Here is a 25,146-nt window from a genome sequence, read left to right as displayed (position 1 = left end):
TTGAAGAAGGGAAAGGGGAAGTAAGAGTAAGGGTAGGAGAAGGGAAAGGATGGAATGGATGTGTTCACATTATACCCTCTGTTCTTTTAATTTCTTCAAAGGAGACCCGTTTCCCCCGCGACACTTTACCAGACTCTGACTCTGACTCTGACTCTGACTCTGACTCTGACTCTGACTCGACACGAGCGAACGAGCAAGCACCACCACCAACACCAATTCACCCCCTAGTAGTAGTAGTAGAAGTAGTAGGGGGTAGTCTCTACGCGCTACTGGATTAATAAGGCGTCGACAATGTGACGTCTTTTTTCTTTTTCTCCGCGGGACGGGACGGGACAACGGGCAAAGTGAATGAGGGCTCTCGTAGATAGAGAAGAGAAAGAGAGAAAGATGGGGTGGGTTTAAAGGGGAAGGAAGAGGGGTTAAGAAGAGAGGGTGTGAGTTAAAGAAAGTGAGAGAAACGATGCTCTCTTATCCTCTTATGCCTGGGACGAGGTGAACTCCCGTTAATAAATGTGTTTCTAACGGTCTGACGAAGAGGAAGAAGGTAAAGTTAACGTTACTGAGAAAGAGGGATGATCAAGCGAGAGGGAAAAACATAAGAAGAGTAAGAAAAGAAGAAGAAGAAGAAGACCAGAGTAGAGAACGGTACTCACTCGTTACGTTATGCCATCAACCGACCCATGGGAGTTAGTCTTAATGAGCAAAGAACTTTTAAACGCACGAACCTTTCATTCGTCGATGTCGAAACGTAAGCTTAGCTTTACCTTTTCCTTTCCCCCATGCTACGAAATTTGTCTAACCAAAGTGCTGTTATACTGGGAATAGAGAGAAATATATACAACGTTGTTCTATGTGTATGTTGTTCGTTGAAAAGGGGTCTGAAGATTAGGATAAACTAAACATATTTGTTACTTCTATTTATTGGGTCAGTGATTTGTTAATAGTCAGTGATCTGGAAAGTAATTTATTCGTAATTTAATAACGCATTATTGTTTCCTTTGTTGAGTTATATTATGCAAGGTAATGCATGTGTTTCTTTAACTGATATCAGCAACCATTCAATTTTTCGATTAAATCTGCATTGTTTTTAATAGAATTATGATTCGACGCATAGATGCAACCTGACATTTAATTATAAACACAAATTTATTTAAACTATCAATCCAATAAGACAAAAAAAGAAAATCATCCCCCCCGTTGGTTATCTCATTGTTTCGTTCAAGTGATAAGCCCTCTCGTAATTTGTATTTCCTATCGATGAAGAGTCTTCGTTCTACCATTTACCCAAATATTTTCCCTTATTTTCTTTTTTCCTTTCACCTTTCTTTTTTATCCGGAATGTTCCTTATTTCCTCCTCCCCGCTATTCCCATGTTTCAAGCTCCTCCTATTTCGAGCTGGAGAACCGAAAAAACCATGGCTAGCCTCTGGGAAAAAAAGTAATTACCTCTTGATACGCGCCGATACCCCACCTACGGGGATGCCTTCCTTCCTTCCTTCCTTGTAATGATGTTCTCCTTGGCGAACTTAGTTCGAAATTAAATATCGAGGGGGGTAGGGGGTTGCGACGAACTTGGTCGGGTATGCTAAAAGTAAGAAGGAAGAAAAAGAAAGAAAGAAAGAAAGAAAGAGATATGAGCCTAAGATGGAAGAGGACAAAAAATACGCCCGAAGAAGAATCGCGTTGCTGTACTTTGGTTATGGGGGTATAGGTTGGTTATAGGAGTTGGGTTGGGTTGGGTAAGAAGGGGGTCTTGCGAGGGTGGATAACGTTTTGCGTCGTGCACCTGCCTATTTCCCGAAGCACCACACCATACCATACAGCACAGCACAGAACAGCACAGCACAGCACCGTTCACTGTGATAAAAATCAAACCAGAAAACAAACAAGAGAAAAAGCGGGATCGTATTATAAAGTTTTTTAATCGATAGACGATCCGTACCGGGAACGTCAGCAAGAGACTGGAATAAAGAAGACGGGGTAGGGGGAGAGAGAAAGAGAAAGGAATGAAGAGAACAGAAAAAGAGGGTGTAATAAGTATATTCTTACTTTGGAATCAAAGTCACACAAGAAAAAATAAGAAAATTCTGATCGAAGGAATCCCTTGGCGTGCCTTAATCGAATTTTACTGTAATTAAACAATTACGCAATTGTTTAATTAATCTCAAACCTATATATATTTATTTTCATTTACTTTCTAACAACTTTGGTGTTCTCTTTTTTTTTCCTTTTTTTTTTCTTCTGGATCCGTTTCAGACCCTTCAACCGACAGATCCACCAATCTTCGAGGTTATGAATATATCCATCAATGAAACGGCCACCCAAGTTGCTATATGGGGTATTCTGGGAATTGCTATCATAGAGTTACCTAAACGTTGGGGCAAGGATTCTGCATTTCAAGGAGGAAAGGAAATCATTTTATGCGCGTAAGTATTGTTTCATTTAAATAAATCAAACGTTATACTCGACTTCTTTATCATCATAGGATAAGACATTAATTGTAATTAATTAAAAACAATAGATTATGAGAATTTTGAATAATAAATCTACACAACACTGGGATAAAAATGAAATTTGTTAATCGGTTGATGGTAAAAAAAAAAGTCAACGCGTCTCACGTTATTCTTCTTCATCTCCTTAGTTCTCGTGGGCGTCTCCTAATATCCCGTAATTAAGAGGATGTTACGATGACGCCCGAAACCCCGTTTGGCCTCCCTCTTATGGAATTAAGGTGGCTTTACTCGCTTAGTTTTCTAAAGTTCCGAGGGCAGAAAGCACCGCTGAATACTAACCGCCTCATCAAGGACACATGCCGCCTCTAGCCCACTACTGTGTCTTGCCTAACATTATCTCTCTAAACCTACACCACTATCCAAACCAACGTCTCAACGGTATCGAGTGATCCAACTAAGATTTTAATCAAATTCGGTCTAACTTTCTTTACCAACAACTACAACATTCATTATTTCATATTAAACTATAAAGTTACATTGCAATAACAAAAAATCAGACATTTTGGATGAATTTAAAAATAAAATATTTGATCGAAAACTCGTGCTAATAAATTCTGCATCATTATAATTAAGGAAATATTAATTAAATACAAATGTATAGGGATTGAAAGTGTAGGGACGAGCTTTGCCGTCTCGAGTCGTCTTTTTCATTATAATTTCATAGTAATCTGAATTGAAAATAGACGGGCATTTTACCTTTCTCTCTCTTTTTCGGCTGCCTGATAATACATAATTTGGAACTTTTTTGCGGAAACGAATGAAAACGTTTGTTCTCTTTCTCACGTTCTTTTCTTAAAAGAAAGAAAGAAAGAAAAAAAGAAGGAGCCATGGCAAACAAACTGTTGAAAATTAAGAGCGGCAGTTGGACCCGAAAGTTTTTTCTGCTTTCTATCTCTCTTCTTGAGCGATTTTTCTCAACTCCGAGGAAACCGAGAAAAGACAGAGAAAGATAGAGAGAGAGAGAGAGAGAAGGGCGTCCAGCAGATTTGGGTAGATTTATAAAGAAGAAGACTCACGTAGCATACCCAACGTCCTATGCACAAATTATAAAAGACCGCGAAACAGTTTGTAAGAGAGTCCACGGCCCCCCATTAGAACGAATCTCTGGGATTTAATGTCTCCTTCCTTCCTACTACTGCTGCTACCACTACTACTATCAAAACCTAACTTAAAAACAACGCTAAATGGGCTTTTGTATCTTATTCTCTACACAAAACTTTTACCTAAACTTCTAAGATTTTTGCTCGAAACAAAAAATAAAGAAAAACCTAAGATTTAACTGTAATAACTTTCTCTCTCTTATATTTCATTAAAATAAATTTAAGATATACCCCCCCCCCCCGAGAAATTCAGTAATCTAACAATAAGATCATCATTCCTAACGATATTAAAAATAAAGAACATAAAACAAAATTAACGAGCGTTTAAATCGAGTAGGAAGAGATGTGTCTCTTAAAAAAAAAAGAATGATTTTTTTTTTATGCTTTTTTTTTTTGTTCATATCAAAGAAAAATCAATACGTAAAATATTCGGGAATTTTCATTCGTCCGTGATCATATCCGTTAAACGTTTGTGAAACGTTAACGCGAAAAGGGGTGGAAGACTCAGTCACGGATTAAGCAAATGGCGGCAATAATAGTGATTATTCGGATTATGATATCAGAGCGAGAACTGGGTTCGCTTGGACTTACCAGGAGCCACTAACTGCCATGCCACCAAATCCTTACTTCAAGACACCGGATTAAAACTATTACCACTTTGCGACCCTCCCCCCTAACACCTCTTCGGTCTTTCCTCTGATTCCAAACGTTACCTTTCGACTAACTCTTTTACCTCTACTAAATTTCATCATTTCAAAATCGTTCACATTTCGTATCTAAAAAGTATGATCAGTTTGTAATCATTCTAAACATTGTCCTGTACTAAAAATAAGAAATCAAATGACGAATTGAAGAAATATCAATTAGGATAGAATCGATCGATTAACAGATGGGGGGACAGGACCTAAAAAAAAATTCAATTATAAAATAAATCATAATGAAATATATATAATTATTAGAAAATTATATTAAAAAGTCTATAGGAATCACGTAAAAGATAGGACAAACGTAATCGGTAAACCCCAATGAATCTTTAGGGTTATACAAAAGTCATTTGCTATATTTGCTATGTATATATATATTTATACAACCACGGGAATAATCGTTTTAGGAAGTAAGTAGAATCCCTGGTGCATAAGGTAAGTAAGTAAATGTGTTGTAGGAGAGTAAGTCTAGTCTCGTCTAGCCTTACCGTCGCGACTCCGCGGCAGTAATTCGACAACGAATTGCGAAACCGGCGCAATTCCACGTGGCAACGGAAGATTGCCGGTTTCTCCACCTCCGTTGGCTCACGCGGCGCTAATTATTGTTTTAAGGATTACCGTTATGTGTTTATTATGCGACCAGGAGGACCACCTTGCTCTCGCTTCTAACCATACCCATCTTAATATCCGCTAGAATTCAGCTTCGGTCTCTTATATACACAACAACAACGAAGAACCGGAAACCAACCCCCATTTCTCCATTTCTCTCTCTTTCTTCGACTATTGCTAAGAGTTGGCCTACGTTTATGAATAATTCTCATCTTTGTTAAGTAGACACTTTTCGGTAAAGCATACACACACACACACACACCATCCCTTACCTACTAACTTGAACAACAGCAAACTTCTAATTCTACCGGATTTCAACAACTGATATGATTGCTGTTTTACTCTCATATAAAATATATTTGATTATAAATATTAGATCTAATAGGAAAGTTTTCATGACGATTTATACGAATGTTCCTAATAAAATTTATCCGAAATAATCATCTGGGTATTCCAAAATGAACAAGTAACCTTATTTAAAAATCCAAATTATTCCTATGAAAATAATAAAACTTTAATGTGAATTTAATCGTACAATATATTAATCGTAAAACAATCGTTTTCTCATATCATCGAGTAAAAGAAAATCTTGTAACACACTTGGTATGAGAACGTGCTATGGAATATTTCATGTCAGTCCAACGAACGAGCTAACAGCAGTAACATCAGCACCAGTACCAACGGATCTCTCATACCCTTTTCCTAGTAGAAGAGAGAGAAACGACGAGAGAAAAAGTGAGAAAGAGAAAGAGAGAGCTGACTCTCATCGCTATCTGTAGCAGCGTGCTGAGAGTCGAGCTCGTGTGTGTAGTCCGAGAGGGGGAAAAGCGTTTATTTAAAAAATGATTTAACCTAATGGTTTTACATATGTAATCCCGATATAAAGCCTCGGCTAATCTCGGGGAGCCACACGCGTTACGCTCGTATATATTCGCTCAGGGTTGATCCGCATACGGGAACGCGAGGAGGACGGACGCGTGCACACCTCCGTCCGCATCCCTCTTCCTATCTTTACGTTCAACACACTGTGCAAACTTTTCTACTAATACTATTATTCTCTACCTCGTATACATACATAAATAAATACATAGATATGTGCGTACAAGTGTATACACATATTCCATCTCGCACCCCTTTTTTTTTGTTTTGGTTTATTTCTTTTATTTTTTTCTCTCTCTCTCTCTCTCTCTCTCTCTCTCTGTTTTGTTTCAACTTTTTTTCGATGAGCAAGCAGTAACGAAAATCAGCGGCTTGCCGCGAGCCACCACCACCACTACCAACCACCCACCCACCAGCAACGGACTGCTGTTGCTGCTACTGCGACACGCAGTAGTTGTGTTTTCGGAAGGGGTAGCTACCCCCGAGGTATCGGCTGCTGGTTTTGGCTTGTGTTTGCTGAGTCCGAACATAGGGTGCGTGGTAAGCCCAACCTACTAGCACTTCCCCTCCTCCTTTTCCACCTCTAGTGACCAGGGGGATGATTTAGATGCTCCCCGATGATATCCGCGCCTTTTTGAAAAATGTATCTACACCGAAAGCTTGAAAAAAAAGTCTATACCTTCGCTCTATCTCTATCTCTCTTAAATACGCGTGTTACCATACCATCAAGCACAATTTTTATCAACATTCCCGTCGAGAAACTTTATCGTCGCTCTGAGACCATTTCTCGTTGCTCTCGTTGGTCAACTGTTGTCAACAAATCGAATATCTATTATTTAGGATCAATGACATCAAACTTCAACGCTAACGTGATTCTACGAATTTAATAGCAAATTTTACATGTATGAAAAATATACAATGTAAATCCTTTTTATCGTACCATGATGATGATGATTGTCTTGCGAAATGCATGTTTGAAAAATATCATTTAAAACCATTCTAAATCGTTCACCCTCCTCCCTCACCCACCCCTTTACAACAAAATATAACTATTAAGAATAAAAACTAAAAAGATATATGAAAGAAAGTGCAGAAATATATTTAGTTTAATATTCAACACTATGATGCACTACTACTACTCATCTTTCTCGTAATAGTCTATTTTTTATGATCATAAGCGTAAATAATAGGTCGCACGAATGCTTTTCCTCCAAAGTTCTTTTCCGTCGTCCCTTTTATCTTTCACTGCAACGATTCACGTTACCTGTGCACATTACATAAATTCTGACATGGACAAGAAAGATGCATGCATATTCTTGGAAGAAGACTATACATGATATGCTGAGGTGAAAAAAGGAAACGGGAGAATTACACATACATAAATACGTATACAGTGATATACATGTAAACCTTGGTATTCGTTTGGGGTGCATAACTTGGAAGAAACTTATATACATACTACGTTTGTGTAGCATATATATATATATACCTACTACTTAGGATGCTTCTAATCAAAGAATTCCGTCCGTAGCACCGTAGGAAAATTTAAATACGCGTAGCATGTCTTCTCGTCAACGAGATCGTCGTCGTCGTCGTTGTCCTAGTCGTTGTGGACACCCCCCCACCCTCGTGAACGTCTCGTCTCCTCCTCCGAAACGAGTAGGAGAATAACGAAATAAAATCCGACTGCGAAAGAGAGACATATGTCGGTTCTTTTAATTACAGTAGTACGTGTGCTACCTTACGTGGACTAACGTGGGCTAACATTGCCACCCTCTTCTCTACCTCTGCTTTCAACAACCACCACCCCTTCTACTACCACCCTTTTTTACTACCTCTCTCTCCTTCTCTCTTATCTTTTCTCTCTTTCCTACTTTGACCATTCCACACACATATAACTAAGGCACATATATACTTAAATAAGTAAAGATATACATATGTATGCATATATATCCTTTTGTTTGCCGTTTTCTGTCCAGTCATGTCGAGTACCCACCATCGGATCTTCCTACCGTTTCTGTTCTGTTCCGTTCCGTTCCGTTTCGTCACGTCCGAAGACATAAATTTTCTCCGCGATTCTTTTTCCACCCCATTCTACATTTTCTTTTTCTACTTTTTACGTACACATAGGTATTCGTTTGTACATGAATACATATGTATAGAGAGAGAGAGAGAGAGAGACAAGTAAAGGAATAGGGGGAAGTTCTCGACGTTTTGCGATTCGCGCGTCATTAGCATGGTAAGAATGTAACGTTGGCTTTACGAGATTGCGAAACTTTGTCCTCTTTGGCAAACACATGTACCAAGGTACCTGCTGGAACTCCAGAGATTAGACGTATGAACGTAGGTGTAAAAGGGATGCTCGAAATGTTTAAGAACCCTCGAAAACACGTCTTTCTCTTTCTTGTGCTTATGCTTATTATTCTTCTTCTTCTTCTTCTTCTTCTCTTATTTGAGTATTCAAATATATGTTTTTTATTCAAACGAATCCTCATTTTCATTCTCAAACATTGTTGAACATTTTCCCTTCATGCACGTGTATCCGTAACTCGATTATTTAGAATTAAATCCGAAAAGTACGTGACGCGTTTAAGATCAAATATACATCCTTTAGATCGACGCGAATTTTTTCGGATTAATAAATAAATATATATATATATATAGTGTTCTACGCGTAGACAAATGAGTATACTTTAATTTAATATAAAAATCATTAAGATCCCCTTTTGTGCTATAAGTATAAAAAATATAAAAAGTATATTCACACGGGATCAAATCGCAGTTTAATGTTAACTTGTAGAAAATGTATTGTTAAGTGAAAAATACTAAGTGCTTTTTAAATAAATAATGGTAGCCTTAAAAAACAATAAAAATGACATTTTTTTCGGTATATCGAATAAAAAATACAATAAAAGAAAAGAAAGAAAGATTTTTCTTGAGAAACCGGTAATAATTTCTAAAGTAACATAGTTACCGGGTTCTTGAGTAGTCCTTCTAGTATTCTCCTGACTAGAAGGCGTTACAGAGAATGGAAGTTCGCGACTCACAGTTTCGACCCCGCGGCTTCTGTTGAAGATGCGTCCGTGGTAGAGAGAGAGTGGTGAGGGTTGCCCCATAAAATCGGGATGTTGCGCAAAATATAACGAGCAACCAGCTAACTCTCTCTCTCTCTCTCTCACACTTGGTTAGCTGTTGGGCTGACGCTCTTCTCGTAATTCATCCTCTGCTCTCGCTTTGCTTTCGCCTTTCTCTTCCTCGTCCGACGACACCTGCGTCGGCAACTAAGCCCGTTAATTCTCAACGTTGCGTCCCGTTTCCATCCTGGGCATCGGTTTCGTGAAACGCTCTTCCATTTCCCTAAGATCCTTCTAACTAAGATCCTTCTACCTACCTACCTATCTATCTCTATCTCTCTCTCTTTGTGTATTATCTCATCACTATCTTGAAACTTCATTAATTATACCCTAATCATATTATTATCTATACTTATTAAAGATCACGAAACATTTGATTAAAAATGATCATTATTTCCATTGGATTCATTTAAAAAGGGTTAAATTGTATCAGACAAAATTGTTATTTACCACAAAATTTGTGATCGATAAAAGTATTTATAAAATTTCTTAAAAATATCATATGCTTTTGTAATTTGTTGTTGGTTGGTAACACTATGATTCTAATATTTAGTCCTTCGTCGTTGAATAGTATGCGTTACCTTCGTATAACGAGCGTATAAGCAGGCTAACAAGTTATGTCTAATCTATGCATTCGCTTATCATAATGGCTCCTCGTTATATCGTGAGCATAGCTTCGTAAACCCGCCCCCACGACTACCACCACTCGCCGCCACCCCTTCATCATCCTCCTTTTCCCGTTCCTGCTGTTCCTTTGCGTCACCACCGTCTAAAGTCTTTCGATCCCACCCTTCTTCCCTTCTTCCTTCTCTCCTCTACCCCCCCCCCTCTCTCCTCATCCTTCTTCTCGGGTTGCTCGTAATTTTTAAGAAAAATCTAATAAAAATATTTTCCAAGTTACACTGAACGATATTACGGTAGTTGCTATACAGTCACCAACAAGTTTGAATTTAAGCACCCCCGAACGTTCCTACCAGATGGAGGTATCCATCCAAATGATCATTATAAACTGTGTATATATATATATACACTTAAGTATTATACCTTGTATTACGAAATTTTGTCTGCCAGATCATTTATTCGTATTACGAATCATGAATAAGTATTATTTTAATAAAACGAATTAAACATAGATAAATAAAAATTAGAATCTCTCAGCATGACAGGGCACTGAACTGTTCAACCCTTTGCTATTAAACTGTACTTACTATTGATTTGAAACTTACCCCCTTTCATAATTTTAACTCAACTTATTGATTCTCGATATTTAAGTTAAAAAATGAAAAACACGATAAAAAGAAAACAATATTGTTGACAAAAAGAAATCGTCAAGTACGAGAATAATAATATCGCTGAACTAGCAACTAAAAAAAACTTGCATCGATCCAAGTGTGAAATCAACGAGGGTAAGAAAGAAAGAAAGAATGGAAAAAGAAAAAATGAAAAAAAAAATGAGTTTAGAGTCCGAATCCGGTCGCGCGGATGAGCATTAATGGCTTTATAATCTAATGAATTTTTAGGTTAAGCGCAGAGAAGTAACGGTGGTGGTGGTGGTGGTGGTAGTGGTAGTAGAATCCGGATAGGTTTTTCTCTGAGATTTATTGCCGAGGAAGAAAAGATGAAAAGGTGAACGAAAGAGATGAAAAAGGGAGAAAGAAAAAGATAGACCCCCGAACGCTTATCTTTCGTTTGCCGGTCGTCTCTGATTTTCTACTATCCTCTCTCTCTCATGGGAACAATGACGATTACTCATTCTCCCTAATGGTAAAAACGTTTTAATTTAGTTCGATTATCTAGCGATTCGTATAATATTACTGGTTAGACAATTTCTATAGAACATTATTCCTCTTTCTCTTTCTCATGTCGTAAATCAACACAGAGGATGGGAAGGAGAATACTATTCGTCTTCTTTAAATATATTTTTCGAATAACTGCACTTAATATTAGCTCGAATACAAAGTAGGTTTTTGTTTTTATTGTATTTCAAATCAATAGGAAAACAAATTCTTTCTTTCTCATGTGTTTTTGTATTAAACCGAACCGAATTTTCTGAATGGTTTCCAATTATTTTCGAGAAATAATTGACAACGAGAAGCCCGAATGTATCGAATGATTTTACACAAACACTTTGGATTCTAAATATGAAATATAAAACAAAAGAAAAACAATATATATATATATAAAAGAATCATTGAGTTTATCTAATTTAAAACAAGTAAAAGTAGCCATTATTTGTCTTTTATTTCGTAAATCATGATAAAAAAAAAGAAGAAGAATAGTAAAAATTCGTCTTATTTCTTTGGCCTTTATCTTTTTCTTTTTTCTTTTGTTTTCTAATTGTTCTTCTTCGAGAAAAGAAAGTGAAGGATAAAAGAAGGAAATAAAAGAAAGAAAAAATGAAGGTTGCAACGGAAGCTGCACGATAAACCGACGTACAATGCTAGTGAGGGAAATACGTGGGAAAAATACGTAAAATAAAATTATGCGATACTCTTCTCTCTCTCATTTTCTCTTTATTTCTTTTTTTTCTCTCTCTCTCTTTCTCTCTTTCTCTCTCTCTCTCTCTATAAGATTCGCTTTGAAGTCGGAGGCCTGTGGCCGGTTCTTTGTACAAATTGCGAGAAAAGCGTCGCGTAAAAAGCTTGCCCACTAGCCGAGGTTAATACGTTTACCTAGGGAAAATTATTTTTAATTTTTCCGGGCCGCCCGTTTCGCCGAAGAGTATGTACCGAGAGAGGAGAGGAAAAAAAGAAAGAAAACTGAAAAAAGAGAAAGAGAGATGAAGACTAAGAAGGTGAGACGACAAAAAGAAAGAAGAAGAAAAAAATACAAATGAAAAGAGAAAAGAATGAGGGGTGGAAGAAACAAACCCTACCCGCTTAGAGAGGAGTATGATGGCAGAATGTACGCCCATTACCATGTAAGAATTTCTTAATTAGATTCGACCACCTGAACGCTCTTTTTTTTATTATTATTATTATTATTATTATTATTATCATTATTATTATCATGTATTTTTTTCCTTTTTTCCTTTCTTTCAGCATGGAATAAAGAAAAAGGTACAAAAATTGCATCGGATAAATCAAAATAATTGAGCCTGCGGACAAAATTATACGTTCAACTGAATACGAATTATTATATTGAATTATTTGACAAAATTACATAACAATTTTTTATTATTAATTTACGTTATTTTTATCTTCAAATCGGTACGAATTTATTTGGAAAATTTCTGCTGTGATTGTTAAAAAGAAAAATCTATAGAATATTTGAAATACAAATTAACGTTTAATTATCCGATCAATTCAATATCTATTCTTATGGTAAAAAAATACTGTATTACGATAAAAGAAAAAAAAAAGAAATTTACGAGAGAAAGAGTGACAAAAAGTAAGAGGGTGAGAAATTTTCTTTCTAATAAAAGTTGCAACCGATAAGATTGAATTTCTACAAAGAAAGATTTATATCATTTACAATGTAACCATAAACGAAGCTGTATAATATATCTATATATTTACATATATATATATATATATATATATATATATTCTGATAAAAATCTGAAATTGTGACAAAACGAAGAAAAATTTGCGAGAGGGCCTGAGAGAAAAAATAGAAAAAGAGAGAGAGAAAGAGAGAGTACATGGTAAAAAGGGCGAATAAATCGTTGCATGTGCCTTTGTCAACGAAACGACTGGGTGATGGTGGTCGTGCAAAGGGGTGGTCTGACGCCTCTCTCTCTCTCTTTCTCTCTCTGTTCCTGGCTTTCACCCGACTCTTACCCTCTCTTTCTCTTTTTCCCTTTATATGCTGCGTACTCTCTCGTACTGCTGGTGCGCCGCGTACATTTTTATCAATTATTAAGAACTCTGGCGTACACACACAATGGGTTACGTTGGGTGTCGTAGTGGTGATGGTGTCGTCGGTAGAGTCCTTGATGTTCGTTTGTGACGTGGTAGTGTTGGTGACACCTCATATCCACCGAATTTCTCCCTCTCTCTCTCTCTCACCCTTTCCCACCCTCCTCCTCCTCCTCCTCCTCCTCCTCTTTTTCCATTTTCTCTCACAGTCTCCTTCTCCTTCCTTCCTATCTCTCTTCCTGCCATGCCACGAACATTAATAACGACCGTGGACTAACCATCGTCAACCCCTTGCCAACCCGTTACCTACCATGTCCAGCCACGGAAAGCGAGAGAATAATAATAAAATACATACATACATGAAACGTAAGCTAGGTACCCAACAGACCAAGCAGAGAACTCTACTCAACAAAATTTGTCCCATGAAAAGTACCAACTTTTGTGACCAACCCAACATGATTTTCTTTATTTTCCTTCGGGATCTTATTCTTTGATTTTTGTCCTTATTTATGAGAAATGATTTCGTTGCAGGAGCCATTGTTTCGGAGACTTCGGTGCGACTACTGAAATTCGGAAAGCAAGATGGCATCCTGGATCAACCAATGATTCACATCTCTTGGTTCTTACTTCTGAGAATATCTTTCGGTAGATATTATATATTTGCGTGATGCAATATTTTATAAAAATCAATTTTTCTTTTGTTTTTTCTTATACAAAGGTTAGAGAATTTATTATGTATCATAAATGTATCCTTGTATGATGAAATGTGGCTTAATTAATCCCATGCATTTTAAATTTAATTGTTCATACTTGTTCGTAGTTTATACGAATGCGAAATCAATGGTGCACCAAAACTTATCAAAAGTTGGAAAGTAGGACGTAGTCCAATAACTGGCTCGCGATCTAAGGTACCTAATTTTGCATCCCTCGGTGATATGGCTGTGGATTTTGACTTTGCTACCCCAACCCTAAGAAAACCTGAACTTTTTGCCGGTCAAACTATAAATGAGGTAATTAAATACACACTCTCATATGTATAATTTCTTTTAAATAATTATAACAGTTATTACTTAAAGAATTTTTGTTTAAATAAATTGTCTTCCAGTTCAAATATTTATTATCATTATTTTTCTTGCAGGCTAAAAATTCCGTCGATTGGAATCAAATCGAATGGCCCATTCTCGTACTTCGTGGAAATGGAGAGGTTCTTATCGTACGAGAAAATATTCTTTGTGATAAGTACGTTCATACATAAATAAAGATTAATTCAATATTTATATTTTTATTTCTATCCTATATAATATATATATAAATTAATTTAAATATATTTATATATATTTTATTTTTTTGTAGTCACGACAAGCCTGTAATTTATGGTTCGTTATCTATGTATCCTGAATCTGATGATAATTACGGAATAGATTCGTGTTCCATAATGTGCATACAAACTACTCCACCGATAGTTGTAATTGCGATGTGTAATGGAAAAATATACCATGCTATATTATTGAAAGAAACAATGGATGAAAACGAGGAGGATAAAAAGGTTCCATTGCATTGCATTGCTGCATTGCATTTCCTTAATTTTCTTTTTTGGGTGTCTATAAAATGTATATTACAATTTGTAGACCTGGTCGCAGTATGGTTCTTCATACAGTTTACATACACCCGATGATGCACTTTATATCTTTGAATGTATCGAAATGGAACTTGGGCTATTTTTTACCGACGATGACAAAAAGTACAACTGCCCAATATACGTGCATAATGATAAGGGTAACAAATCCAGGTATTTAATTTGTTTAGTATTTTAATTAAAGATACGTGGATTCGAAACGATTGATTTATTCTAAATCAAAATTTGCAAACTTGTTGCAAATTTGTTTGTTCACCAGATACTTTTGTTCTCACAATGCTGGAATTCATATGGTTAGCCTACCAATGGTATCACAGTTAGATGATTATGTCAATAATACGAATGGTAAAACATTGTTCAATTATATTTTAATATAAATTCTTTAATAAACTAATGTATCATTTATATAATATATAATTTATTTGCTTGTTAATATTTTTTATTTTTAGAAAAAATAGAAGATAGTTTTTTACCGTCATTATCAAATGAATCGAGTTCGCATTATTTAATTTGTACAAGAACCAAGCATACTGAAATCGATGAGTCCACACCAATTTTGGGATTTGGTCTAATTCAAGAACCGTGTGTTCTAATCGCATTACTTCATACCGGTGATGTCGTTAATCTTTCCGTAGTTGATCCTCATTATCTTCCACGTGTCGACTTACCTGAACCTATAGTAACTTCAGCACAGAAAGTAAGTTCAATTATATTATCCTTCTGAATTTTTCGCGATAGTTATAGAGAGTTTCTTTTTTTTTTCAAATTACAATAAAAATGAATTTGTTAAAAGGTGAACAAAGAATCGTTTGACGTGTACATTAAAAAATTATTGAAAAACGAAACGTCACAACCAATTACGAAACTTGGAAAACGATCGATGACTATAAAGGAATGTGTAGAAGTAAGAAATTTTTTAATTACGTTTCGTATATTTTTTTTCATTATATTTTCTATACAATAAATATATTTAATATAATGTTATATCTGTTGTTGTGTTAAGCTCTTGTTCCACGTTACTCAAATATTTCGCCGTCAACATTTCGTACGACAAGATAAAGCTCGCGAAGAAATAAATAAAAAGATACGAGCATTGAAGGCATTGAAAACGCATTTATTGAAAGAAACCGATACTTTAATGGAAACGAAAAAAGAACTTCAACAAACGGCTGAACGTTTGGCTGAACGTTACGAAGATATTAAAGACAAGCAAGAAGAATTAGCACGCAGGTAAATTATTAATTATTTAGTTGCACCGATTAATCTAAAAATCTATTTCCTATCTATTTTGATCTATTATCTGTAATAATGTATAAAAAAAAATATAATTCTACAGAGCAGAAGAAGTACTGAGATTAGTTAACTACAAGGAACCTTCAATGAGTCCCACCGAAAGAGCTGAAGCTGAAGAATTGAGAAGAATGAACGATAAAATCCAAGATTTACGTGTGCGATTGAAACAATTAAAAAAGAAAGCAAACCAACAATCGATGTTAATGGAAAATACTGAGATTATTGAAAAACAAAAGGAAATAATATTTAGTAAGAATCAAGTGGAAGCTATTCGAGAAAATTTAGCTAAAATGTAAGTATAACTCGTCTTTTACGATCAAAGTACAAATAATATTCTAATAATTCATTTTCATCTGTTAATAGGACTAAGGATATTAAAAATATGGTAGTCCAAGTAAAGAAACTTGAAGAAGAGGTAGGAATGTGATATATCATTAAGTAATGGATACGCTAAAGTCATTTTCATTATTATCTTATTAATTCTGTTTTATAAGATAAAATTTACGCTTAAAACAGAAAGAAAAAAAAACGGTACAGTGGGTGATCTATCCACTGTATATGCTTCAATTTCAAAATAATTTATTAAATGCTATGTTTTCTTATTTTAAAATTAAAATAATAATATTATAGACTGCAAAAATCAATACTTAAACTTCTATATCATATATCGACATATTATTTTACAGAAAGATTGAATACAAATTTAAAATCTATACATTGTTTTAACGTTGTGTCATACATCTCTTATTTAACACCAATATCATTGATAATATATGATGAGTAAAGAAGAACAAAAAAAGACATGTTTGAGCTAATCAATTAATTCATAAAAAAATAATAAAGTATAAGTTTAAAGGATTTTACTATCCATTTTGAAAATATATATTAATTTGGAAAATTTCCATTATTAAATTTGATGTAATCTCTTTTTACTATGTTAACCTGTTGTGCGCTGCTCTAATATCTCTTATATCCTATCCTAATTAATAAGATCTTACAAAGCTAGTTTTTTTGAATGGTTAAGGCACAAAAATATAATGAGACACATCGCTATCTTCCATTGCTTTAGATTGTAATAATTTAATTTCTAATCTCAATTTTTCCTTCTCCATTTCCTGTTTCTTAAGCTCGCTTGCATAACAACTTATTTGTAATTTTAATTTATCTTTCTTAAGTTTTAACATATCAGTCTCATGACGTAACTTTTCCCTTTCTGCTCTAAGAACTGCTAACTGTTCGTGCAACAAATGATGATCCGCCGCATTAGTTAATACGACATCAGTGTTACCGATATCTCCTTTCATAATAGTAGCACATTTTGATTCATTAGTTTCACTTTCGTGACTACTATCCATTTCTGCTTCCATGGAAGTTGCTTCCTTCATGATCCAAATTCTTGAATCTGTGCTTTCGTTAAAATCGTCGGGTGATTTTGACGTTGAATGCGATGGTGGCGTCGTTGGAGACGTATTCTGTATTTTATGACTAGGAGATGAAGAGTCTTTTGTCATTTTCCCTATATTGCTTGAAGACGTTATAGAGTCTATACCTAAAACTGTTTTAATTCTTTTTATTACGTATACAATACCTAATTTTAATATAAACGACGAGGGTATTTTCAAAACGTGTAAACATCTTATCAAACTTATTAAAAGCATACCTTGAGAACTAGAAGACTGATTATCGTCAACTGTATGTGATAAATGATTAGCGCAATAAGTATTAAAATCTCGTTCATCGACAAAAACTGAACCATCGACATTAACGATAGACTCAACTATTACTGACGGATCACCGTCTTCCATTACTAATTCTCCTACTATTTCTCTATTCGTTTCTATTATATCTCCCTCGTTACTTGTTCCCAACAACTTATTATCCGTCGGATCTATTTCATCTACCACTTCTTCTTGAGTCAATTGACCACCATACGAATCATCACCATCGTTTCCTTCACTTACCTCTAACTCAGGCGACAGACCCTGTAAAAAGATTTGTTAATCTCAAATTGAAAGTATGAGATTAATATTATCTCCCTAAACAAAATAATCTTACATCTTGACCCCAGGGTGACTCTTGTTCCTTCTTTATTTTTTTGATCGTCAGTGCAATCTCATCTTCAGATTCCGAACACAATTTCCTTTCCATTTTCGCACGTTGCAGTTTTTCAATGTCGTGTATCTTTTTAAACAACTGATAGGCTCTTTCGGGAGTAATTTCTTTCTTTTGCTTATTAGCAGCAGCTATATTAAATAAATCCTTAGAACGTAATATTTTGTTGGTACACAAGCGTACATACTCTTTCAATCTTTTACGATCTATGTGCAACCGCATAAGATCTTGTACATCTTGTTTGATCTCGCCACAAAGCTTTCTCTCTTGTGGCAAATTTTTAAACAGTTCCTACAAAATAAATAATCAATAGGAACATTTTGAATCTTATAACGTATACTCTTAGTTGTCTGTTAATATTTTGGTTTCTTTAGTGTAATAGAATAATGTTTATTTACTTCGGAAATTTCGTGATTATGTTCATTATTGACACTAGTTACTTCCAACTTAGTCCCATCTTTTGACGCTCTAAGCATAATGTGAGCAGGACAATTAGTTCTAATTGATCTAGATGCAGAGATAAAATCATACTATTAATTTGTATATATGCATATATATACAAATATGTATATATTTATATTAATATCTTTGAAAAATGAGAAGCATATTATTTTACTAAAGAAAGTAGTATTTACAAACTAACTGAGATTGTCTCCTGCCAGCACCACGTGGAAGAAATTTTTGACCACCATAGATGCATGCATACTTGACAGAATAATATTTTAAACGTTCGCTAATAGGTCTAGCTGTTTTCATATGTGCACCGCTAACAGTTCTACTATCTCTTCTCCAATAATGTACAAGACTGCGTTTAGAGAATTTCTCCAATTTGTTTTCCAACTCTTCGTAACTATCAAACATCTCCCCCAAACTGAAAGATACATCTTTATCCTCGACAGAGCTTGCATCCATCATAACAAAATCCCAACTAATAATCTAAGTGATACAGAACATGATTCCTATTATTTCTCCATCGACTTAGATATGTTTTGTGAAACTATTTTCTTTTTATTCGATTAACAATAACTAATATCTGATCCCATTATCATCATCTTTCCACGTCTATATTCCTAAATATAACACATGAAATGATAATAATTAAATAAAATTTCTTCTATATTTATATTATTCATATATCATAAATAAATTTCAGTATTAGATATTTTTTTATCATAAACATAAGGGAAAAAAAAGAAATTTATTAAAATATTCAAATGGTTATTTTTTTCTAAAGTAAAATTATCATCTGTGTTCTAATTTTAATCAATAAATCATAAATATGATATATTTGTAAAATATTAAATAAGAAAACGTTGTTTCTTTCATGATTTGTAAGGTTAGGTATAAATATGATTGACGTGGTAGAAGCCACAAAATCTAACCGTGAATTCAGACAATTAGAAATTCTTAAGAACCGTCCAAAGTCAACCCCAAATGAATGATTTTTAACTCTTAATAAATAAAGTATTTCTGATAATACATAATTGAACAACACTTTATCACATCTTTTAATTAATTACTTTTTAAACGTTAATATATTAACGATACTGTTTCTATCAATAACACGTACCATGCTTTAGCGCCATTTTTCATCTACAGATATACAACGACCTTCAGTAGCGCATCTTTACACACTGTCATGTATATTTGTTTCATATTACAGTATTAAAAAGCTTATCATCTTATTGAATTAAATATTTTATAAAAATTTACTTTATAAATATGTATTATCAGATACATTATTTATTAGAAAATTTGTTTTTTAAATTACAATTAATTGCAATGTTATACTAATATTACTTTATTTTATATTATAATAAAAACAAAAAAAAAACAAATCATAATTGTAAGAAAAATAACATAATTACATTTAACACGCTCTAAATATCCTATAAATTACAAATGTGAAAATAAATTGAAAAAATATTCATTTTCTATGGAATTAAGTCCATTGTCATTATTTAATAACAGTATTATTATCACATTAATAAATACCATTGTCTAATTCACTATCCATTGGTGGAATAGGCGGTGGTACATTTTCTTCTATAGGTAAAACCTATAAAAAATATTATTTCTTTCATGTGTAACAATCTTAACAAGAAATAACATTTATTCTATATATTTGTTAAGTTAATCCCTTACTGAATTCGGATTGTTTGAGAATTTATTTGATTGTCCGTTATTATCTTGAATATTTTTCAATGTATTTTTTGAATCTGTTTCTGATTCTGATTCTGTTTCTGTTAAATTCCTTTCTTCTTTTAATACTTGTAATGTAATGTTCTAAAAATAAATTGTATTTTTAATACACACTACTAATTTCTTATAATAAAATTTCTATACCTTCATTGTACTAAATATAATCTTTTTTATATGTTCCGTGTTATACGATTCGTCTGTAAATGTTGCCTTCAAAGTATGATACGTCCTGTTTATAATATATTTAATTTCTTTATTTCTATCTTCTATCTACGAATGAATTTAATAAAATATATTATGAATTATTTGTATATGAATAAACAAAGTAATAATAACATAATAAAATTTAAAATTTACATCATTATGTTTTGAAGATACTGCATTAGTTTCTATTGCAGCAGAATCTAACTTCGCAGTAAGCTCAGAAACTTTCTTTTTTAATTCTGCATTCTCTTGTTCATATTCGTTTTTAGATACTTTGAGACATTTTTCTAATTCTGTTAGTTTAGTATGAAATTCATCATTTTTGTTATTCAATGATACTTCCAGATCATTAATTTTATTGTCTAATTCTTTATTAATGGAAGACAAAGATACTTTTTCTTCCTCTAACGTTTTAGCTAATTCTATGCTTTTTGTTAACGATTCTATAAAACAATTATAAGTTTATCTTTCCTTTGTGTAATAAACGCAATAAAAATCATCTAATATAAAATAATTACCTTTTAAATTTCTTACTTCATTTTCTAATTCAAATGTTTCTTTCCTTACTTTCGATAATTCAGATAAATGTTCGCAACATACATCTTTTTGAACATCTGCTGTCTTTAATAATTCTTTGTTTTTCATATCGCTTTGCAATGGATTCATAGTTAACAATAATTTCAAAGTATCCTCCATTGTCGTATCTTTCGTCGAAGATGCATTTTGCAATTCTAAACTATGAAACTAAAAGATATAAAGAATAATCATCGAGATAATTTAATAACATTTGTATGACCATAATTATGTTATTAAGATAACTATATTTTATAATAACCTTATCAAGTACTTTTTGTACATTTTCAGCTACTTTAGACATTCCCATTCTGAGTTCAGCATTTGCTATTCTAGTTTCCGACAAAAGCATATTCAAATTTGGATCCATAATGGTAGGTACTGCTTGAGTTAATGATTGTGGTTGCAAGGCATACATTTGACCATTCGATGTTATATAATTTGACTAAAATGTTACGAATGCCAGATAATAATCATCAAAGAAAGATATATTAAAAATTGAGTTACTATTAAAAAGTGAATTTACTTGTAATTGTGGAGTAGACCACGAAGGAGTAAATGTAGAAGTAGGGATTAATGGTTTAGGGACAATGGGGTTCGTAGAAGGCACATTATGTTTCGATTTAGCCACTTCACGCGTACTTTGTGTTGCAGGTATTTCTTGCATTGCATGTGTTTTTTGTAATTGTACTTCTAACGATTCTATCTGAAAATTAATATTTTCTCAACTTCGATCATCTGGCAGTACTCCATACAATATTAATGTATGACTCCAATACCTTTTTATGACATGGTCTCTTTTGCGGTGAATCATCCTATAAATATATAATATATATACTAATTTTTTGTTGATTGAACCAATCGTAAAATAGATCAGATCTATTACTAGTAAGTACCTCTGTATCCTCAGAATCTGTAGTTGTCGATGTTTGCATTTTTGGAAGAATCGATTGGCCCATTTTAGCCATTCTCGACAATAACAAGGCCTTGTCGGAAACTATAGGTTTAGACAAAGAGAATTGTTCTTCTAACTCTTCTATATTCGTCACTTCTATTTCCATCAAAACATCTTTATCTTTTGGAAAACCTGGACCTAAGCTAATCTATACAAGAGACTAATTATTATTGCAGTTTAAGTTTCTATAATCATATTACGTTAAATAATAATGAAAATTCTAGAGAGTGATAAAAGAAAGGAATCTGATATTTTAAGGACTTATTGTTTTCACCGATACAAGTAAAAAATCTCTAATTAACACGTGTTGTAAAATTAATCCTTCGTTTTAAATTAACGTTCATTATTTAAAATTAAAATATTGAATGTACACAAAAGAATTTGCTTAGAAATACATTCAAGGTTGTCAAGATAAATTTACTATGAGAATAAATAGAAACTTTTACTAATATTAGGAAATATTATTTATCAAATATGTTCATAAAAATATATCACAGTAGAGCCGATATTAATTAAACATTATTAACTCATCTTGGTAAATACTACAAGCTGTTGAAATATTAGACTCTGTTTTCACTGCCCTGCTTATAAAATACCTGTTTACTAGAAGGTATGAATAAAATCCTCTTTAATTCTTTACTGATTCCTATTAGAGATCGTTCCCAACTATCATTTGTCGATATGTGAACCGTCATTGTTTGAAACAATTCATAATTTATATTACACAACTGTACAATGTCTGTACTAATAAAATACTTCAGTGTTACCCTGGATCCTTCCTTTGTAACTTCGTCTTTGTTAACAGCTGTTAAATCTTGATAAATTACATTCTCTATTTTATCCTCCTTTAAAAAATATTTAGCTATAGCTAATTCTCTAGCAAATTTTATCGATGCTTCTTTTTCTTCGAATAAGATTGACCAATTTTCATTATTGTCATCGTAATATGTGGAATAATTATTAGGTTGTATGGTATACGTAAAGTCACTTTTCACTGTAACTACCGAAGTGTATTCGTATTTAGTTTTATATAGAATTATTTGATACGTCCTTGTAGAAACGTTTCCTGTTAATGCTATTCCAAGTTTACCGGTAGAAATATATTGTCCATTTTGTCTACGCAAATAAATAGTTAATAATAATATATAAGCACTGAATTAAAATAAAATTCAGTAAATATATATATATATATAAATGTATGTATGAGATTAAAATTACAATTTGTATGCGTGAATAACTTTAGCTATTATAACTTCGGTCTTAGTGGAAGAAGGAGTCGATAAGCTTTTACGCTTACTGTTAGGTTTTTTTTGAGTTGTTTGTTTTGCTACGTTGGGTATGTCTTGATTTTCTGTATTAAAATTTCCAAAAATAGCAGCTAAATTAGATCTAAAAAAAGAAGAAGTGGGGGAAATATTTGACATCATTGTCATATTATAGCTAGAGATATTAAAATAAAAATAAATCTATTTACCCGCCCCCAGGTGTAAATTCTTCATCTTCAGTTTTAAATATTTTCTCAATATTTGGCAATTGATCATCCACATTCATGATGATTTTATTTTATTTTCTAATGTTTAAAATGTTATTTCAACTTGCTTTTCAATGAATTAAATTGTAAAATAAATAAATATTGCAATGTGTCGAGCAATTCTTTTAATGATTGTAAAAATAATACTATAACACAACTACATACCGACAAATAACAGTAGTATTACTAAAAAAACATAGATGGCACCAGAGGTTCCATTTTACGTCAATTCTTTTTTACACACACATTCAAACACACATTCAATCAGTGTGTATGCAATTTATTCGTCGCCTTGCAAGTTCTTTCTTATGCGCAACATGTTCTGCGCAAGCGGTAGAATAGGAAATTTGTACGAACATAAATAAAATAATAAAAAAAAATATATTATATATTAATAATAGAACAGAAAATAATATCTTATATTGTTTAGAATATATTATTTTAATTAATAAATATTTCACTAACTTAATCCCTAAGTAATATATCTTATTTATAAAGTTACGTATAATGAACAAAGTTCTATCTATAGTTCAAATTAGATAAAGAAAATCTTATAATTTATATAGTATTTAAATATCACAAATGATAATCTTTTAATTAAAATACAAACTCTATTATTAAATCAAAAATAAATAGAAAATTATAGATTTTATAGGTTAATCTTTAATGTTTTTTAATTTAATTTAGAATAATTTCTACTTTTTATCAATGTTTTATATTACTATTATCGCCAAAAGTTGAATTTTGAATAATGATATTTCAATTTTATCGTACGTATTCAATATTCGTTTAAATAAAATGAGAATTGTATTTAACAATTCGTGGAATATATTATTATTGGAATATTTAGGAATGAAAGAAGTAAGGAAAGAATAAATTGTGAGTTTATCGTGATACTTGAACGTATTTGCATCATGCTCACATCAGTGAAAATGTTAGTAATACTAATTACCTTAACTTTATCTGTTTAATTAATGTATTATTATAAAATTATGGTTAAAGTACATACTACCAAAAATATAAAAAAAAAATAATCAATAGTAAGATTACAAACTGCAATATCGTTGATATAATTTAACATTGAGTATTTTATCCGTACGATAAGTTTGAAAAGTAAGATTATCATCATTCGATTATTCTCTTATCATTAAATTTAGAATAAAGTAATAATTATTTTTTATCGTTAAAGTAATATTACATGAAATATATAAAAATATCTAGATCGATATCTCTTGGTTATAAGTTAATTGAAAAAGCCTGTTTAAAATGAAATTCAACATTTTTAAGATATCTAATATGATATTTATTTTTTTAATTTTCAATAAAATCGTTCACCTATTTCATAGATCACTATAAATTTATTGCATCTAATAATTACCTATCTGATTATAAAGATTACATTTTTTAATTCAATTAAAACTAATTAATATATTTTATTCAATATTCAATATTATTTTATTGATGTATGAATTTACAAAAAAAAGAAAAATAATTTACAACGCATTGATATTAAACGTTAGATCGTAATTAGTTGTATAAATGTGAAAATCGATATTTTGTTTAATTGTTTTCTTCGATAATCATTTGAATTCTAGGAAAACACTTAAGAAAGTTATAACAACTCTTCTAAGCACAATTATTGTGATGTGCATGTTCACTAACAAGTGATACAATGTTATGTCATAGAATGAAAATTATTGCGTCGTTAATTCTTCCTCCAATCATTTCTCCATTTGTAGAAAAAAAAGGAAAAAAAATACTCGTATATGTTTCGAACTAATATCGATGAAAAAATGAAGTTTTTCATAGGGGGATTAACAAGTATGTAAACAAATCGAACG

General features: G+C 32.6%; 3 protein-coding genes across 6 annotated transcripts in view; 1 reads left to right on the top strand and 2 right to left on the bottom strand.

The window, feature by feature from the left end:
* The window catches only part of LOC106785997 (nuclear pore complex protein Nup88), a 58,772-nt gene extending 42,341 nt beyond the window's left edge, over window positions 1-16,431 (top strand). Inside the window, exons 2-13 of one of the 3 annotated variants that reach the window (XM_014746931.1) lie at window positions 2,245-2,426; window positions 13,331-13,444; window positions 13,620-13,809; window positions 13,938-14,038; window positions 14,153-14,345; window positions 14,428-14,588; window positions 14,695-14,780; window positions 14,885-15,132; window positions 15,229-15,339; window positions 15,439-15,665; window positions 15,772-16,020; window positions 16,092-16,431. In XM_014746931.1, coding sequence (XP_014602417.1) covers window positions 2,245-2,426; window positions 13,331-13,444; window positions 13,620-13,809; window positions 13,938-14,038; window positions 14,153-14,345; window positions 14,428-14,588; window positions 14,695-14,780; window positions 14,885-15,132; window positions 15,229-15,339; window positions 15,439-15,665; window positions 15,772-16,020; window positions 16,092-16,155 — 1,926 coding nt within the window. In that variant the 3' untranslated portion in view covers window positions 16,156-16,431. Of the gene's footprint in view, window positions 1-2,244; window positions 2,427-12,853; window positions 12,879-13,330; window positions 13,445-13,619; window positions 13,810-13,937; window positions 14,039-14,152; window positions 14,346-14,427; window positions 14,589-14,694; window positions 14,781-14,884; window positions 15,133-15,228; window positions 15,340-15,438; window positions 15,666-15,771; window positions 16,021-16,091 lie in introns of those variants that run through there. The other 2 variants (XM_014746932.1, XM_014746933.1) reach the window with 2 other exon arrangements.
* On the bottom strand, window positions 16,193-18,628 carry LOC106785998. Its single transcript, XM_014746934.1, has 5 exons — window positions 18,476-18,628; window positions 18,239-18,347; window positions 17,784-18,131; window positions 17,389-17,710; window positions 16,193-17,283 (listed from the first exon to the last, which is right to left on the bottom strand). Exons 1-5 carry the CDS (start codon window positions 18,538-18,540, stop codon window positions 16,748-16,750), a joined length of 1,380 nt encoding a protein of 459 aa, XP_014602420.1. The 5' UTR covers window positions 18,541-18,628; the 3' UTR covers window positions 16,193-16,747.
* A 140-nt stretch (window positions 18,629-18,768) lies between these two features.
* On the bottom strand, window positions 18,769-23,457 carry LOC106785996 (FK506-binding protein 15-like). Of its 2 annotated transcripts, XM_014746930.1 has the most exons (13): window positions 23,249-23,457; window positions 22,993-23,163; window positions 22,371-22,890; window positions 21,716-21,922; window positions 21,599-21,634; window positions 21,346-21,525; window positions 21,082-21,264; window positions 20,765-20,990; window positions 20,400-20,689; window positions 20,187-20,312; window positions 19,986-20,126; window positions 19,836-19,899; window positions 18,769-18,910 (listed from the first exon to the last, which is right to left on the bottom strand). In XM_014746930.1, exons 1-13 carry the CDS (start codon window positions 23,323-23,325, stop codon window positions 18,903-18,905), a joined length of 2,229 nt encoding a protein of 742 aa, XP_014602416.1. In that variant the 5' UTR covers window positions 23,326-23,457; the 3' UTR covers window positions 18,769-18,902. The 2 variants fall into 2 exon arrangements, with proteins under 2 accessions (XP_014602416.1, XP_014602415.1); XM_014746929.1 differs by lacking the exon at window positions 18,769-18,910 and having other exon boundaries at window positions 19,624-19,899.
* Window positions 23,458-25,146: the final 1,689 nt, after the last annotated feature.

Source organism: Polistes canadensis, unplaced genomic scaffold, assembly GCF_001313835.1.
Source record: "Polistes canadensis isolate GaletaPanama2010 unplaced genomic scaffold, ASM131383v1 scaffold_61, whole genome shotgun sequence".
NCBI lineage: Eukaryota > Metazoa > Arthropoda > Insecta > Hymenoptera > Vespidae > Polistes > Polistes canadensis.
Note: the sequence above shows the minus strand (reverse complement) of the source record. Positions and strands in the feature narration are given on the sequence as shown.

What these genes read in the sequence shown, in the direction of transcription:
- LOC106785998 (XM_014746934.1), bottom strand. Translation starts at nt 18,540, where the DNA reads ATGCATCTATGGTGGTCAAAAATTTCTTCCACGTGGTGCTGGCAGGAG. An exon ending in GAGACAATCTCAGTTAGTTT is followed by an intron (nt 18,348 to 18,475) that starts GTAAATACTACT and finishes CTCTGCATCTAG; the next exon opens with ATCAATTAGAACTAATTGTC. An exon ending in AGTCACCCTGGGGTCAAGAT is followed by an intron (nt 17,711 to 17,783) that starts GTAAGATTATTT and finishes ATCTTTTTACAG; the next exon opens with GGTCTGTCGCCTGAGTTAGA.
- LOC106785996 (XM_014746929.1), bottom strand. Translation starts at nt 23,325, where the DNA reads ATGAATGTGGATGATCAATTGCCAAATATTGAGAAAATATTTAAAACT. An exon ending in TACAAAAAGTACTTGATAAG is followed by an intron (nt 20,991 to 21,081) that starts GTTATTATAAAA and finishes TATATCTTTTAG; the next exon opens with TTTCATAGTTTAGAATTGCA. An exon ending in TGAAGTAAGAAATTTAAAAG is followed by an intron (nt 20,690 to 20,764) that starts GTAATTATTTTA and finishes ATTGTTTTATAG; the next exon opens with AATCGTTAACAAAAAGCATA.